This window comes from Amphiura filiformis, unplaced genomic scaffold (genome assembly GCF_039555335.1).
Source record: "Amphiura filiformis unplaced genomic scaffold, Afil_fr2py scaffold_59, whole genome shotgun sequence".
NCBI lineage: Eukaryota > Metazoa > Echinodermata > Ophiuroidea > Amphilepidida > Amphiuridae > Amphiura > Amphiura filiformis.
In genome coordinates this window covers 545,061-562,051 of record NW_027305523.1, presented here as the reverse complement: position 1 = coordinate 562,051, position 16,991 = coordinate 545,061, and the positions used below count along the sequence as shown (strand labels likewise).

The 16,991-nt window shown below is 37.1% G+C and overlaps 1 protein-coding gene across 1 annotated transcript in view; it reads left to right on the top strand.

Annotated features, from left to right (window-relative positions):
- The first annotated feature begins 913 nt into the window (after window positions 1-913).
- LOC140144499 (uncharacterized) overlaps window positions 914-16,991 on the top strand; it is a 175,455-nt gene continuing 159,377 nt past the window's right edge. Inside the window, exon 1 of the mRNA XM_072166309.1 lies at window positions 914-1,010. Within this exon, the coding sequence (XP_072022410.1) occupies window positions 1,009-1,010 (2 nt within the window). The 5' untranslated portion in view covers window positions 914-1,008. The remainder of the gene's footprint in view (window positions 1,011-16,991) is intronic.

Genomic DNA, 16,991 nt, shown 5'->3' with positions numbered 1-16,991 from the left:
GAAGTGATGGGTACTGTGCCCCGGGGTATGTGCCTACCGGGTGTCGCGAAGTAGGGGCCTATCGAGTACAAAACGTTATTTTAAAAAAAGGGGTCATTGTACAGGCAAAATAAAAAAGGGGGTAATTGGGTATAATATTTTGACAAAAAGGGGGTCATTGGGTATAAGATTTCAAAAAAGAGGTTATCGGATAGAATTTGAAAAAATGGAGCAAAATGCTTGTTCTTGTTCCGAATTTTCCAACTTGAAATAAGAGAATTATTCTGAAAGTTTCTGCATTATTTTGTGTCATTTTGATGATTCCAGAAAATAAAGGGGGTCACTGGGTAGCCGCAACTAGAGTCCCTATATATATATAGGGACCCTAGCCGCAACAAAAAAAGGGGTCATTGGGTAGCCGCAACCAAAAAATGAGGGTCATTGGGTAGCTGCACCTAAACAAAGTGGGGTCATCGGGTATGAATTTAAAAAAAAAGGGGGTCGGGTATCAGTGGCGTACCGTGGCCGCCCCAACCCCAGGGGGCTGAAGAAAATTCAATTTTGCTGCCCCTTCCCCAACAGCCCGAAAAGGTTGACCCAATTTTTTTTTCGGTGGTTTGAAAAAGTGAAGAGCAAAAAGTACAAATTTTTCACATTTTTTCCGCCCTTTTTTCTCTACTAATTCTTTTTGCAGCCCCTTCGTTTTTGCGCCCCTGTCCAAAGTATTTTTTACTCTGGAACTTACAATTTTAATATCTTTTTGACCAATTATTTAAAAATCAAATGAATTATTTCATGGAAGTAGTGTTTGTAGCCAAAAATTATGCAATGGATGGGGGATTTTAACAAACCTGTTTTTATGGAAATGATGAGCCAATTGGTAAATAAACTGGCAACCTAACTTAGGCAGACGACGTCCGATGATTCAAGGAGGACACCACGGTGCAGAGAAATCGAGGAAATTATTACCAATTTTGGACCTTTTTAATCGTAAGGAAAGTGCAGTGAAGAAAGCAGAAGAGACTCAAGATGTAAGTATTTTCATTAAAAGTGAATGACATATGTGTAAACCCCATAGATTGGTGACATGCTATGTAGAACTGATGGACCCATTCAGGATAATTCGGCTGCCGGATGGATGGTACGGTTGTTCTGCAGCTTCCTGTTTACATTTCAATAACATTTGCATTGCTCATACTCCACACATACATTGTACAATTTTATGAATTTACACACTCTTTCTATAGTGATGCACGTTTTCATAATACAATTGTTAGCCTATGTTTACGGTGTGCCTATGTTCAAAACCGGATAATCAGGTTTAAACTTTGCCTTTTTTTTTTGCATGTTCATTTCTGATTTCAGCGTGAGTTTTAAGCTTACCTAAATCATGATTTTAACATGCATTATCGTTCTAAAAATGACAAACGCCCCCCCCCCTTTGGAAAATGCAACGGCCCCGTGCCAGGAGGAGTGTCTATTCGGGGAAATACCATAGTGTGCAGTGCCATGTGGGGTCAGACCCCACCCTTTTTATTTTACCCCACCACTTTTTTAGGCACTCTTTTTATAGAAAATTCCTGACCCCACTACTTTTTGCTTTTTCCGCCATTTGTATACAGTCGCATGCAATTTGGTTCGAAGTAAACTGGACTAGTAGTACGCCAAAATCTGCACGTGTACAGTACCGGTATGTAAATAATTAGCCCGAGGTACTCACACCTCCGTCACTACGATTTCCACTGGCCTTCTCCGTACGAAGGTCTGAGACTCCTGAGCATCTGGTCCAGGGTACACATAAAATACCACTTTTTCTCATAAATACCACTTCCTACTATTCCTCACGTGAAGATGAGACTTAAACAAAACATATTTGGTGCATGTTCGTAAATTTTGAGCACATTTGAGGATGTAAAAGACCAGACTGTCCTGTTATCGTCATGCCGTGTTTTGAATTCTTCCTATAAATAGATGCCGTCAGTGTGACGTCATCACAGCGACGTAAATTCACAGTGCCCCGTATTAACGTACGTATGGCACTCATGGCCCTAGTGAGGAAGGAACAGGGCCATGATGTTTCGGGCTAGTAAATAATGTATATCCTGCAGAAGTCCGATGTTTTTCGCTCCATTGATTAAGATGATACATTACATTTGTATGTGAACAATGCAAATTATATGTGAAAAACTACTGTTGTTGTAGTGTGTAAAATTAATAAACAATTTAATTCCTAACAGTACTATTTTGGTGTACAAATGTTGTTTTTGTCATGAAACTGATTCTCATTTTGCTTGCTGTGTTCAGCAAAACACTAAGGGGCTGTGCAATAATTATGAGCCCCCAGGGGGTACAATTTCCAAATGGCTTGCCAAAAATTGCTTGACCCCCCCCCTCTCGGCTCACCAAAAATCACTTGCCCCCCTCTCAGTCTACCAAAAAATCTTTGCCCCCCCTTGAACATGCCAAATTTTTTGGATCCCAATTTGCAAACCTTAAATGGTCTAGATTAGGCCTGGCATTTTTTAAAATAATTTTTTCGGGTTTGTAGTGTCCCTGGACTCTAGACCTAAATGATAGGATCATTCATGGTTAAAAAAAAAAAAAAAATTAAAAAAATTCAAGATGTTTTGTATTTTTAATATGAAAATTGATACTTTGCATTCATGTCATACTCTATTAATGATTTCAAAATGCATTCAAATTCAATGCATTTTGAAATCATTAATAGACTATGACATGAATACAAATTATCAATTTTCATATTAAAAATACAAAACATCTTGAAATTTTTTAAAATTTTTTAGGTCAACCATGAATGATCCTAGCATTTAGGTCTAGGTCCAGGACACTACTAAACCGATTTTTTTTTTTTTTCCCCAATTTGGTACCCGGGCAGGGTATTTCCTGCCCGGTAATGTAATCTTATGGTACCCGCTAGCCCGCCCGAAAATGCCAGCCTTAGTCTAGATATGTGTGTTGTGAGTGCAGCGAGCAGGAAAATTTGCACAGCGTTTCCGTACTGTTTTCCTTGCCTTTTTAGAATGTTTTATTAAAAAGGTGTCCCATGAATGTGTGCCAAATATTGCTTGCCTCCCCTTTCGGCTCGCCAAAAATGTCTTGCCCCCCCAATTTTACCCTCCCCCAAGTCTCATAAATATTGCACAGCCCCTAAAGCCTACTCTTCTTTGCTCAATTATTATGCATGATTAATGACGTCACTCATTAATATGTGATCGATGTAAAGAATAAACTACCACACATCACAACATGTCATCAGCAGTGTTCGAAATATGCCTCAAAAAGTTACAGGCCAGCCGGGCTTGAAATTAAAAAGTTACCGGCCAGCCGTGCCGGCAACTAGATGCCAGTCAGAAAAGTTACCGGCCAGGCCAAAAAGTTACAGGCCAGTGGCCGGCTGACCGGCCCTATTTCGAACGCTGGTCATCAGACATTTGCATTATATCTATGAGTTTTGGCAGGGGTTTGGCGGGGATATTGTGTACATTGCGCTGGATCACGTAACATGCATCAAATGGAATTTTATCTTGCGATATGGTTTGCGGGTTTGGCGATTTTTCTTTGAAACTACAATTATTATTTCATCCAATAAAAATATAATGCAAGTTGAAATAAGCTTTTTATTTTTAAAATCCCACGCTTTATATCATTCCACGCTTTTTACCAACAAAGTTTAAACCCCCACGCTTTTATAGATTTTCCCAATTTCAAAGCAGCACGCTTTAAAAAGTGTGGACTGCACACTATGAATACGGTTTGCTATGTATCAGATGTATGTACTGTACTTCTTTTATTGTGGTACGAAATTAGATGAAAAAAGTTCCACACCTGGATCATAAAATTACAGATAAAACACATTTCTCTGTTTTGATTTTTGAGACAAGAACTAATTCTTTTGCTCATTTTAGGCTGAAAACTGTTTTCTTTTGAGTACCCGGTATTGATAATTCCTTGTAAATCATCAGTTTTATTGAGGTTTGTTGTAATTTTTTGTTTCCATGAAAGTGGTACCGGTAGTCGGTATCAGATATAAGGTAAAAAAAGTCACATTTTGGGCCAGTTATTAAAAGTTATTAAGGTCATCATTGCCAGTAAAAAAACGACCAATCAAAAATCCATCATGGAGGTCCAGGATTTCTCCCCCCCCCCCATAATTAAATTGGCTAAGCCAGTGCTGCTTAGATACATGTGCATGCATCACGCAGTAATATGCAAACCCGAATTTGTGTCCGTGCACTGAATCAATGCATGAAACTCAGATCAAAGTTGAAAATACGTTCTGTATTCCAGAACATGTCATTATTGATAAAGGGTGTACAATGTAACTCCAAAGAAAACGTCTTTAGATACCTGGTACTGCAGTTAGTGTAAGTTGTGTACACATTTTGGTATGTTTTGGCCCATCCGGCCGTGACAAAACAAAAGTGTAAATAAAGTTTTGTATTACAATTTGCTAACATAGAGTAGAAAAATAAAAACATACGTAATGAACTACTTTAATTTATACCTATTCCATGCAAAGTACCATTTTAGTAAGTTAAAATCTTTAAAGTGCATCACCATTCATTGGAAGGACACACATTTTGTCACAGACGGACTCTTTCATTTCGGGGGGGGAGGGGGTCTATTTTATGACAATCTCTTAATGCTCAATCTTTGCAAAGCAACAAACATTGAACTTATATACATAAAATAAAAGATGCCTTCAATTCTTTTTCATTGTTTGATCTTTATTCACTTCTGATAATGGTACTTTTTTGCAATATTGGTCCTCAGCCATTTTGGGACAATTTCAGGGGGGGGGTCTATTTTAAATGCTCAATCTTTGCAAAGCTACTACCTGCTACCGTGTCTCTAGCACTAGCAGTTCACTTTCATTGTTGCTTGATTCACATACGGTACTGAAAATGATAGGCTACTATTGTTGGGCATGTCTACCCCCCCTTTATCATGGGGGCAATGTTATCTACCATATTAATTCCATTTTAAACCACTTGCCCATAAGCACCCGCCCACCCAGCGACTTTATAAGCAAATGTGATAATTAAATGCTCATCTAATTCTGTCAAAAATACTTCTATTAAGCTTACATATCAAGTGACTATATCGATGTGCATGCATGTAGGAAATTGAGCCTTAAAAATATCGAAAGTATGCACACTAAAAGTTATATGAAGCTATAACCACCAGCAAATACCTTTGAAAGACCAAGTTTGATGTGATTCTGACTTAAAAATTGTATTTTATTTGCTGAGTGGTGGCTGCCATTGGTAAACAAACCTGTTAACCTGGACATATTTTGACACCATTTTTTGTGAGGGCACTAATTTTTAGTACCTACTATCAGATGGTGATGGATGAATTTAATAATGTAAAAAATAAGCACCCACCCAAAATGACTTCGTAGTGTCCATGGCAGTTTAATGCAACAAATACGGTCCATGCAATACAGGTACAGTGTAATTATGCAAAAGCATTTTTTTTTTACAAAAGGCTGCTAATATACATTTTGTGATCAGTAAAATGTTCATTAAATTTGTGACATGTTCACTTCAAATTTAACTTTAAATTTTTAAATACCTGAAGGGTGTCTGGTAATCAAAATTTATGAAGGGGCCCTTAAGTTGGTTCAGGTTCCACCTGTAAGATTCTCCACTTGCTCCCGCTTCACTGACGGTGACCTCCATCCCACCATTGTCATGATTGTCAGTAAGTGCCACTGGATATTAGTTTATTACATGTATGTATGATGTGCTGTGTACATTGCATTTTATAAGAGAATTGAAAAAAAAGTGCAACAATTTGCATAGTTGGGCAGGCAATTGAAATTGATGTATAGATTTAGCCTTTTCATCATCAGCTGGAAATCTGTTGTTTTCATTCTGAAATTGATTATCATTTTGACAGAGTAACTGAGGCATGCTTCAAAATGAAGGTTCTATTATAAGAGCATACTGTTTGAAATGGGGAAAAGGGTTGTCATTATTTACTTACATTCCACTTTTACATAACATTACTACATTGTAGAAGACATCAAGTAATTCAAGATAAATCATATTGACTGACATGACAACAAAATGGCTGGAACCACTGATGACTCCTTTTAAAAGCCACGTCAAGCCAAAGGCGTTTATTTATCTAACCATCTCTTTGACCCAAAGATCACTTGAACTGATGTGTCAAAAAAGGAAACAAATCAACAACAACAGACCCTGCTGCGCATTGGCTACTTGGGAAATGCAATTTAAGTCAGATACATGTATCCCTAAAAAAACCAAAATATAGCAGTCAGTTAGTCAGGCAGGCAGGCAGACACTTGAGCTGTTTGTAATAATTCAAGCCAAGATGAGCGATATCTGGCGAGAGAGATCTCATCTTACTCATTTAGCACTGTCAGGTAGGCTAAATAATTAGGGAGGTAGAGAATGGTGAGTTTCAGTGACAATATTATGAGTTTATTTTATATGTCATGTGTGGAACTGCATTTGGAAAAATCACTTACATTTGTTCACAATTTAGCAAAATCACTTACATATTTGTACACAATCACCAAATCGATCAATTTACATTTTAAATGATGTATGGGGGTGAGTGTGAAAGATGTGTGGTGTATGTGTGCTGTGTGGGGTTGGTATGAGGCATTGCAACCTATGGGCAAATTTAGCACATTGTTTCAAACTGCAGATCAAACCCATTTAGTATGAACAAGTCATTCATTTCTTCAAATACAAGTGTAGCCTACATGTACATGTATCACATTATCCCAGCATGAATAAATTTAATCATCTGTGTTGAACACCTTATATATATCCATCACCCGTTGCCAGAGACCCGTTGCTTTCCAAGCCCCAATTCTAATTACACTGGGTATGAATCACAACTCATTTCTTAACACAACCCATTTTTCCTTAAACCATTCCAATTCTTTACTCTATGCATCTTCCCCATCCATCCTGTGTGCTCCTCCTCAGCCCTATCTGGCCTGAAGAAGTAAGAGGACATGCTTGGCATATTGATCATGAACCAGCCATCCTTCACAACTATCTGCCCAAGGGAAACCAGCTCACAGTAACTCCAGATATGGTGACCTTTGCCTCCCCCTACAGCTAGGTGAATATACACACAGCATTTATTGTATTGAAGCTATGCATGGGGTAGCATCTGCTGATATTAATGCCAAAATATTCAGAAATATTTGATTTGCAAATATTGTCATCAAAATACGGCTCAGTAGAGCGGGACCTTTTGTGCATACATTTCTGATAGCTACTTGCATTGAGACATTATGTTGGCCAAATAGTTTTAATCCATAGATAAATGTAGGTAGATGGCAGATCATGCCCTTGAATTTCCATACAAATCCATTTGTTTGGCATTTTTAAATACAGAATTCCCGGACAGAATTGCACCTCTTTGCAAAAAATTAATGAAGAATTGAATGCATATTTCATAAAGCTACTTGGAATTGGAAAATGTCACCAATTGATGAAATAAATTTAGAAATAATTACAATTTTTGAATTTGATTAGCTATCAGAAATTCATCTGCTAAATCAAAACAAACAGGTCATATATTTCAGAAATCCAAATGTTGATATTTTTCATCAATATTTTATCCAATTACGCATCCTGACACCATACGCTTGTGAGCACAGTAATTAACTTCATCCAAGTTTTGTCTCTTCAATGATCACATTAGTCTTATTCAATTTTTGAATTAACCTGTGCATTGTTGTATGCTACAAGTACCTGATCAATTATTCAAGGTTCAAGGTACTGGTAAATTATTTAGCATGCCATGTTTTCATCTAAATTTAATGATATTTACTTGGAAAATAGCAAGTTTTTGCATATATTGTATTGTGAAAAGGGTTTGTCATTAAATTTGTGTAGAAGATTTTCATCCTTGTCTCTCCCTCTCTGTTTTGTTTGTTTTTTAAATGTGTTTGCTCTCCCTTTTCTTTCTCTCATCTTTCTCTTTTTCATATTATCATTGTAGCTTATATGTTTGTTATTGTGCAAGCTTTCCGAGTTACAATAAAGATGTGGGTTTAATAATAAATTGAAGATTAATTAAATTGAGTATTATTTCAAACATATTGAAGCCACTTGACAGTTGGTGCTGTATATAGCATCATGCCCAAGATTGCAGAGAGATGAGAGGATGATTTCAATGCATGAATAAGCATTCCAATAGTTCAATGTGATTCCATGCTTCACCACTGATGACAACATTGACTGATCAGTGCATGCCAGGATAAACCGGCAAAGCAAGACATAGCTTCCGGACATTGCGCCCTTTTGATAATTGCTATGCTTATGTCAAAGATATTGGAAGGGTTTACTGCATGATGGTAGGGCAAGACATCCATTGGTTCAACAATCATTGGTGATCAATTCTCATATGGTTGTAGGGAATTGGTGCGACCCAGACAATGTACATGCTATCGATTCTTAAAGCAGGCATCAAATTTTAAACAAAATTTCCAACATGATGTAGGATTCAAGCGATGTTATAAAAATATTGTTAGTTTTATAATGAAATGTGCAACCTGTATTTGTGAAACGGAAAACATCTTATATGAATTCGCCACAGTGGCCTAGCCAGGTTTTTGGAGCGGGTGGGGGGGCAGGGTTTTCTTTATGCTTAAAAGTGGGGTTTTTTTTTTATCCCTTTAGCTACCCACTTTACCCCTCAAATGCTCTTTACATGTACATGTACATGTATGATAAACATCATGAAAGATCATTTTGATAAAAAAATTTTAGAAATGGTGTTTTTTTACCCCTTCAGGAAAAAGCTTTAAAAAGAAAACTGTGGTGGGGGCACAAACTTGTTAATGTGTTGACAGAAATATTTTTGCCGACGTAAGTTGTGAAATTGCTAACCCAATTTTTTTTGGCTTGTACGCCTAAAGAATCTAAAAAGTGGGGGTGCAGACCAAAAATTTCAAAAAAATTTCAATGTACATTTTATACAATTTTATACATTTTATACAATTACTATACTTCTAACATATTCAGGTAGATTCAGGGGGGCAACATAATATATACTTTGTTTCTTCACATGCACATATGCAGTCCACATGCAATTATTGTATTGTCAATGTTAACCCAAATTTGTTTTCGCTTTGCCAACGCCGATCGTGTACCGATGGCCTATGTACTGATGGCTATGATGAGGGGGACACCGCCCCCTGGCTTTGCCACTGATTCACCATGGATATTATGAATCCTTGTTGTAAGGATTTATCATTTGTAATAAATACATGCCATTATATAAAAGTTATGCATCAGGATAATGGGACTGGGGTGGTGGTGTTTGTGTACGTGTTTGCCATCAGTCGCAGTATGAAAACACACCTCCCAAATAGACAGTCCTTGGTTCCAAACTCATGCAATATAATGTTCATTTGTCACCTTTTACAAGTGGGTCCATGGTTGCCACCATTGCATGTAATGAACGTTTGCTATAAAAGTGCAAAAAATGACCTAAAATATCCTTGATTCCTGGGTACAGCGATTGAAAACCGAGGCACTCAGTCGGGTCAGTCCTTATTTTATGCAATTCGAAGATATGAATTTATTATGACTGGCCTTGTTGTTTATTTTGTATCAGGTTCATTATCCTGAGTGATCCTGAGGAAGATAGCATTTCCATACATTGTACATGTAATATAGCTTGTTAGCTGACTTGAATACTTAATAGCTGTCATATTGTTTACATATGTGAGGATGACACCATGTATAAAGTACTATCACAAATAAAATGGTGGGGGGAACATGCATTTGTCTTTAAAATGGCATGTTTATACTGAACACTAGTGTTTACTCTGAGGTGTTGAGGCACTATGTTGCTAATCATGCTAATAGTGCAAGAGAATTTGCCATGCAATTGGGGGAAAATGACCTACAATGTATTTTTGGCAGACTTGTAGTATTGGGACCCGTCATGAGTACGGGTACGGGTACGGGTCCGAGCCATGAGTACGGGTACGGGTACGGGTCCCAGACCATGGGTGCGGGTACGGGTGCGGGTCCCAGGCCATGGGTGCACGGGGCACGGGTCCGAAGCCATGAGTACGGGTGCGGTACGGGTCCGAACCCAAAAGAGGGTACGGGTACGGGTCCGGAGCCATGAGTACGGTACGGGTAATGGAATGCGGTACGGAAATTGGGACTCGAAATGCGGTGCAGTGCAGGCCATGGGTGCGGGTACAGATATTGGGACTAGAATACTGATTATTGACATTAATTTATTGGCTATTATACCTTGCTATAAATACACACTTTGATGTCATTTATACCACAAAATATGAATTAAACTACATTTCGCACCAACAGAATTAGAGATATTAATTTTGTCATAACCATAATACAACATTTTAATTTGTTGTGTGTGCCATGAGTTGCTGAGACATTTCTATTTGCTAAGAAGTACTTCCATTTACAGAAAATTGTAGAACTGGTTTTGTGGAAGTACAAAAAGAGATTGGTGATGGTCTTGGTGAATCTAGCTGAAATATTTTGGGATGCAAAAATCATGTAAACTATGTCTGTGTATGGACACACAGACTGTACAATACTAATTTCAACATACATTTAGCAGTGGTATTATGCATTCACCTCAAAACATCAACTGGATTTCAAATTTAGTGAAGCCTTTCATGCACATCCACACATCCCAGCACACATCCACCAGATTATCCATTGGCTTAATATAATTATTGTCATTAATTATGCACATCTGGATAATTATTAATATTTTGCCTATAAGCTCCAATAAATCATAAATATCTGTAAACATGGTATGGCAAAGGAACTCTGTATCATTTGACTCAAATGCACACACTGCCCAAGTACATGTGGTGGGAAAATGTAGTTTTTATGTGTGCACTTGTGCTAGGGGAGTGTATTTGGATGGGGAATATTAAAATTATGAATAAAATAATGCTATAATAAATGATATCAAAACATGATAACTTGAAATTCACCACAAACAACAATTTCTTGAAATGTTTTAGTTCCAGTTTGCTATTTTTTCTGTATCAGTCAGAGTGTGAATGCTACATGTATATAGTATATAATATATATGTATGAGTGGCATGAGTGTGCATAGGCTGGAGGCTGTCACAATCATGACAATGTAGGTATCTACCCTGTGTGTAGCATACATGTACATTTTGTGTAGCCAGGACTAGATTTACCTCTTTCAGGGCCCTGGGCCAGGCTGCAATTTTAAATTAGGGCACTTGCTATCTGGATCCATGCATGTGTTACTCCCCACCCAACCCCATCCACGTAACCTATTATTTTGATTAGGCCCTATGTCTATGATCAGAGGACTCAGTGCATCAGTGGAGTTAACAGGCTTGTGAGAAGTGAGAGTAGATCTACTCTCACTTTCTTACATGCATGTAGGCAGGCACTGTACGGTATGGTACCCGTACCCATGGTACCCGTGTCCATGGGTAGTGGTGCGGGTCCCGGGCCATGAGTACGGGTACGGGTCCCAGGCCATGAGTACGGGTACGGGGTCCCGGGCCATGAGTACGGGTACGGGTACGGGTCCCAGGCCATGAGTGCGGGTGCGGGTGCGGGTCCCAGTCCATGAGTGCGGGTGCAGGTGCGGGTCCGAAGCCAAAATAAGGCATGAGTACGGGTGCGGGTATGGAGCCATGGGTACGGGTACGGAAATTGGGACTCGAGTACGGGTACGGGTACGAGTACGGGTACGGGTACTACAAGTCTGATTTTTGGGACATTTATAATTATTACACAGCCCCTGAGTGAATATGTCTATAAAGCTTATGTGAATTCTTTGCAACCTTTTTTTTGAATTGACAAAATATGCTTAGAAAAACAGGGAAAATCTGTTCCAACTGACCAGCGGGGAACCAAGAGGATGGATCCAAAAGGATACAGTGTCACACTAACAAGGGATAAAATTAAAAACAGGGAAATATGACACAATATCCAATGGGGGAGTAACACAAAACAAAGTTCAAAAACCTGACGATTCGAAATGACAATACGTTTCTTTTTCAAGGGATAAAATAAGAGACCTGCTCTCAATATAGTGGAGGCCAGTGAGAGCAGGTCTTTTTTCACCCCTTTGCAACAGTGGAGAGCTGGTCTCCACTATATTGAGAGCAGGTCTCTTATTTTATCTCTAAAAGTTTTGTCTTTTCGAAACATCAGGTTTTTAACTTTGTTTATGTTTTGTGTTACTCCCCCATTGGATGTTGTTTCATATTTTCCCTGTTTTTAAAAATATGGGAATAGTCATCACAATTGAAAATGAAGTAATAACAAAAATATGTGCACATCTTGTGTTTTTGGAAATATAAAAAGTAAACCTGCTAGTTGAGATATATGTGGAGTGAAGTTTATGAAAGTACCAGGTTTGATATTGTTCTGTACCAACCACATGCAGATTTTAGGAAAAGGAAAGAGGAAGGAAGTACAGGTTCCCATTGCTCTCTGTTTAATCTCTGCACTCGTATATCAATATTGGTCATCAGGTATCAAGAAGCTGACAAAATCTGTTCATTGGGCTACCAATATCACCTCCAAAATATTTGGCACTAACTTGGGAGTACATAATGTGTGAAAAAATGAATAAAATATCCATCCAAAATTAACATTAAGGCCTATATTTTGAATGAATGGCTCTGAAAGTCTAAAGCAAAACTTTGAGCGAAAAGTAACAAGTACTTGGCAGTTGGAATGTGGTACATGTCTTTTCAAAAAAGCATTCTTTGATTAGGATTTTTTTGCAGGTCTTCTATTTCAAATAGCACATGTGACATGATCAAGAGAAATGAGTCACATGTCGGCAATTTTCAATTAGAAGTTTTTTACATCATTTTCTTGTAGTTTTCGAATGTTATATATTTGGATGCAATTGCAAACCCCACCAAAACCAGACAACTGGTTACCGAGTATGAGCAATTTATCAATGGCTGAAAACAGCATAAAACAAAAGAATTTGAACACTGTTTTTGCCAATATCTCAAAAACAAAAAGCAACATCTAACTCATTCCCCTTGATCATGTCACACATCTTTTTGTATCTGAACAGAATTATGAAAATAGTGGATGGTACATTATTAGGGTAGAAGGCAAAGGTTTATAGAATTTATAGACAGTGCAAGTTTTTAGAGGCCTGTTCTGTAACACCATGTATACACGATGCTACATAGTTTCATACATGTATGTAATAATGTTGAACTACATTTGTACATATATGCTTCAGCACCCTCTAAACACAGACCCTAGAAACTAGGGTCTGTGCTCTAAATGTATGCAGGCAACAAATGAAAAAGTGATTCAGTTCAAAAATATACACTCTTGTTTGTATCTAGATACAATTTTGTAAATATTTCTGGATTTAACTTTAAGGTGGTACAACACCCCTGGCCAATTTTGTGCTTATTTTTTGCATTTTTCTCAAAAATCATAGAGTGTTGGTGACAAGTAAGATATGTATATTATAGGGGCAAGGACTACAACTACTGCACTGAAAATTCAGCAAGTCAAGGCAAATAGTTATTGATTTATTGATCAATTATTGGTTTTCCCTCATTTTTGACTGTAACTCCACAACTGTTGTCTGTGCTGAAATAAAATTTCCAGTGCAGTAGTTGTAGTCCTTGCCCCTCTTACTTGTCACCAATACGCTATAATTTTTGAGAAAATTGCAAAAATAAGCATAAAATTTGCCAGGGGTGTAGTACCACCTTGAGAATAACAATTTTAGACCCTTTTTATTCTATTACCACAAAATAGTGCAAGAGAAAAGATCACTTTTTTGCCCAAATAATTTAGTTTGTTTACTTCAAGGTGGAGCGTGTATCATGTGTAAGTGTATCGCGGAAATATTGTTTGCGTAACCAAGCGTATGCTATGCGTAGAATGTGTTACGACGCTTGACCCATTATTGCGACCCATCATTTTGAACAATGGGTCATGTGGGTAATAGAATAAAACATGAGACTCCTCGACTCTAAAACAACAAGAAACTGTAATAACTACACTTGCCCTTTTGGGAAACCCTGATGGAGGGAATTGAATGTAACAGGAATGTATTTGTTTTATGGTAAAACTGTCCATTATCGTGCTCAATTTCAGGCTTTGAATGTGTGCACGTATTCTGGGCTGATAATAGCTGTGAATGCAGTATAAATAGTACACCCGCAGGAGAGGCTTAGAAATGAGATGATTTGTGTGGGATTAAAGTACATGTGAGATGAATGGTTTAGTTTTATCTGTAGATGGTAGTGAATAGGGATTCCCACTGTTTTTCTTTCACAATTGTGGATAATAGGTACAATTGATTATGTTTCATGTTTACTCGAGAGGGGGAAAGGAAGAAAAAAAAAGTGTACCATTGTGGTGATGTATGTTGAGACGAAGATGAAATGTTGTAAAGCTGCCCATAAAAGGAACACATCTTCTACAATGCAGGTAATCCTGTTATATTTCATGTTATTTATCTGAGTGCACAAATGCTCTTTGTAAAACCTTCAAAATTTTCCATTTATTCTGTACATAATTTCCAAATACTGGATTTCTATCTGTAGATCTATAGATCCATGCCGAACAGGTCCCAAAAGGCATTAAATTGGAGATAGCACGTCACAGTGGTCAATGATTTGTGAAGAATTGCTTTCATTTCACACTTTACTGTTAGTCGGAAATATGGATGGTAAATTGTGGTATAACTATAAGTGGCTGTTTACACACATTTTGATGGATTTGAAGAAAGAAAACCTTGAAAAATCTAGCATTTCCTTCAGTTGCTGTAATGCATTGGATGAAATATATAGCAATGCTGTTTTCATGTATAAATTTGTCTGTATTTGAATGAAATAAAAATATGATCCATATGTTTACTTTTGTCTGTGTTAGAAGGTCAAAATGATGAGTTTTTTTTGGCCAACACTACATGTGATGCATCATGTTGCATAAATATTTTAGTATATAATTATAAATTTGTAAAAGAAATAATTTGTAGAGTAGATATTCCAGAGGTGTATGCACTTCCATGCATGTGTACATACATGTAGCTATCTTCAGTAGATAACAACTCTGACTTATTAAACTCCATCTTTCTGATTTCATGGTGCAGCTCTTCTTGTCATCTCATAATCCAATTTCATCTTCATCTTGTGATTCATTTTGAGGAGAGTTGAATCAATAGCAGGTTTAAGAACATGTTGATGTTATTATATTGTGCATGCACAATTTGTAAACTCCGAGATGTAAAGTTTGACTGTTACTCATTTGGCAAAACAGGGCATATTATTAAATCAGTCAATTTATTCTCATAGAAATATAAATAATGATACATGAATTAAATATGATGCAACAATAAAATACATACATACATATATATAAAGTAGATTTAGTAGAACAAACTGGCAGTATAAAATCTAGGACACAGAGCTACTCGAGATATCCGTCAAGATATAATAAAATATAATAAAAAAAAGGTTAAGTAATTATAGCAATTGTAATCATCTTATATTGACAGGGTCAGTCAGTATCACTCATCTCATTAAGGAAAAAAGAGATGATGTTGAATGACAAGTTATTGAATTGGTATTGGCATCTACCATGTTGTTTACATCAGCGCTTAGCTGAACTAAACTTGCCACCTTGTGATACACAAAATTCTAATATATAATTGTGGTAATTCATTGATAATTATGACATCTATTCTACTTTACATACATTCATAAGACCCAAAGTGACACTAAATAATATGGTTAATGTTGACTTCATTTTTTTATTCTGCAGTTTACTTGCGTAATTACCACACATTATAGAAAGAGAGCATTCATGTGCATGAGATGTAACCAATGGCTCCTCATCACCAGTCTGTAGTGCATGCTTGATTGGCTTTCTCTTGATCGTATTTCCATCTGTGATCTTTGAAAACCAAGCAAGCAAACCGTGAATTTATGTTGCAAGTCTTGTCTGGCTGGTGGTAATCTCAATTTAGCTATTGATAGTCATTGGATCTTTCTTAGCTTTTCTGATGAAAATTTAATTTATTTATCGCAAAGTTGAATTAGGATTTGGCTCAAGCTTATGAGTAATTGAGTATGCCACAAATTGTCAGGTTTGGCACATAGAGCATTAAATACAGACAATGCTGTAAGCCCATACATGCAATTAACTAGACTATGCCATAGTCTAATTTTATTAAAAATATGTTATTATTAGTCATGATGAACCCATTTCGTTGAACTCAAAATTATACTGATGTTTATTAAAATTAAAGTATTCAATAATAAAATGGTCATAAAGAATTAAGAATATCAGATGATTAGTGACAATAAAAGTAATTGAATGCAACATTATCTTGCATAATTATAATGGCTCACTTTAATACTGAACAATTCTGATTTTGGAATCTACCAGTTTATTGATAGCGAACCACGAAAATCTGACTATGGACTTTGAATTTTAAGCAGAACTTTGCCCCGGGACTTTGCTCTCTAAAAACACACTGTCAAGCATACTTGTTTATCAGTCCATTAACCACAAGTACTAAGCATGGTATAGTACAAGACGCAGCTAGATGTTTGATGAGAGATTAACTTTGGCGTCAACACAAAAGCGCCATAAATACCACAGATAGTTGTGTACGGTGTAGTTGATGGTAATGGCGCGGGCCCGGAAGATTTAAACCATAGCGAGATATGGGCGACCAATCACAAGGCAGATCCATTTAAAGATGCATTACATCATGTCCAATTTTAGTTAGGCCAGAAATTGGCCTAACTCTCCATAGAGTCCCGTGTTAAAAATCTTTATATAACCGCAAGGCGAAGTCAGTAGTCCACTTGGGAAGCTAACAAACAGAGGGAGTGCGGTAACTGAAAAGATCAGATACAGATGTGAAAATCTATCAGTTGCACACAAATCAATATAAATCAGAGTTTTATGCTTAAATGTAATAGCCAGAGTATGCAAAATGGGCAA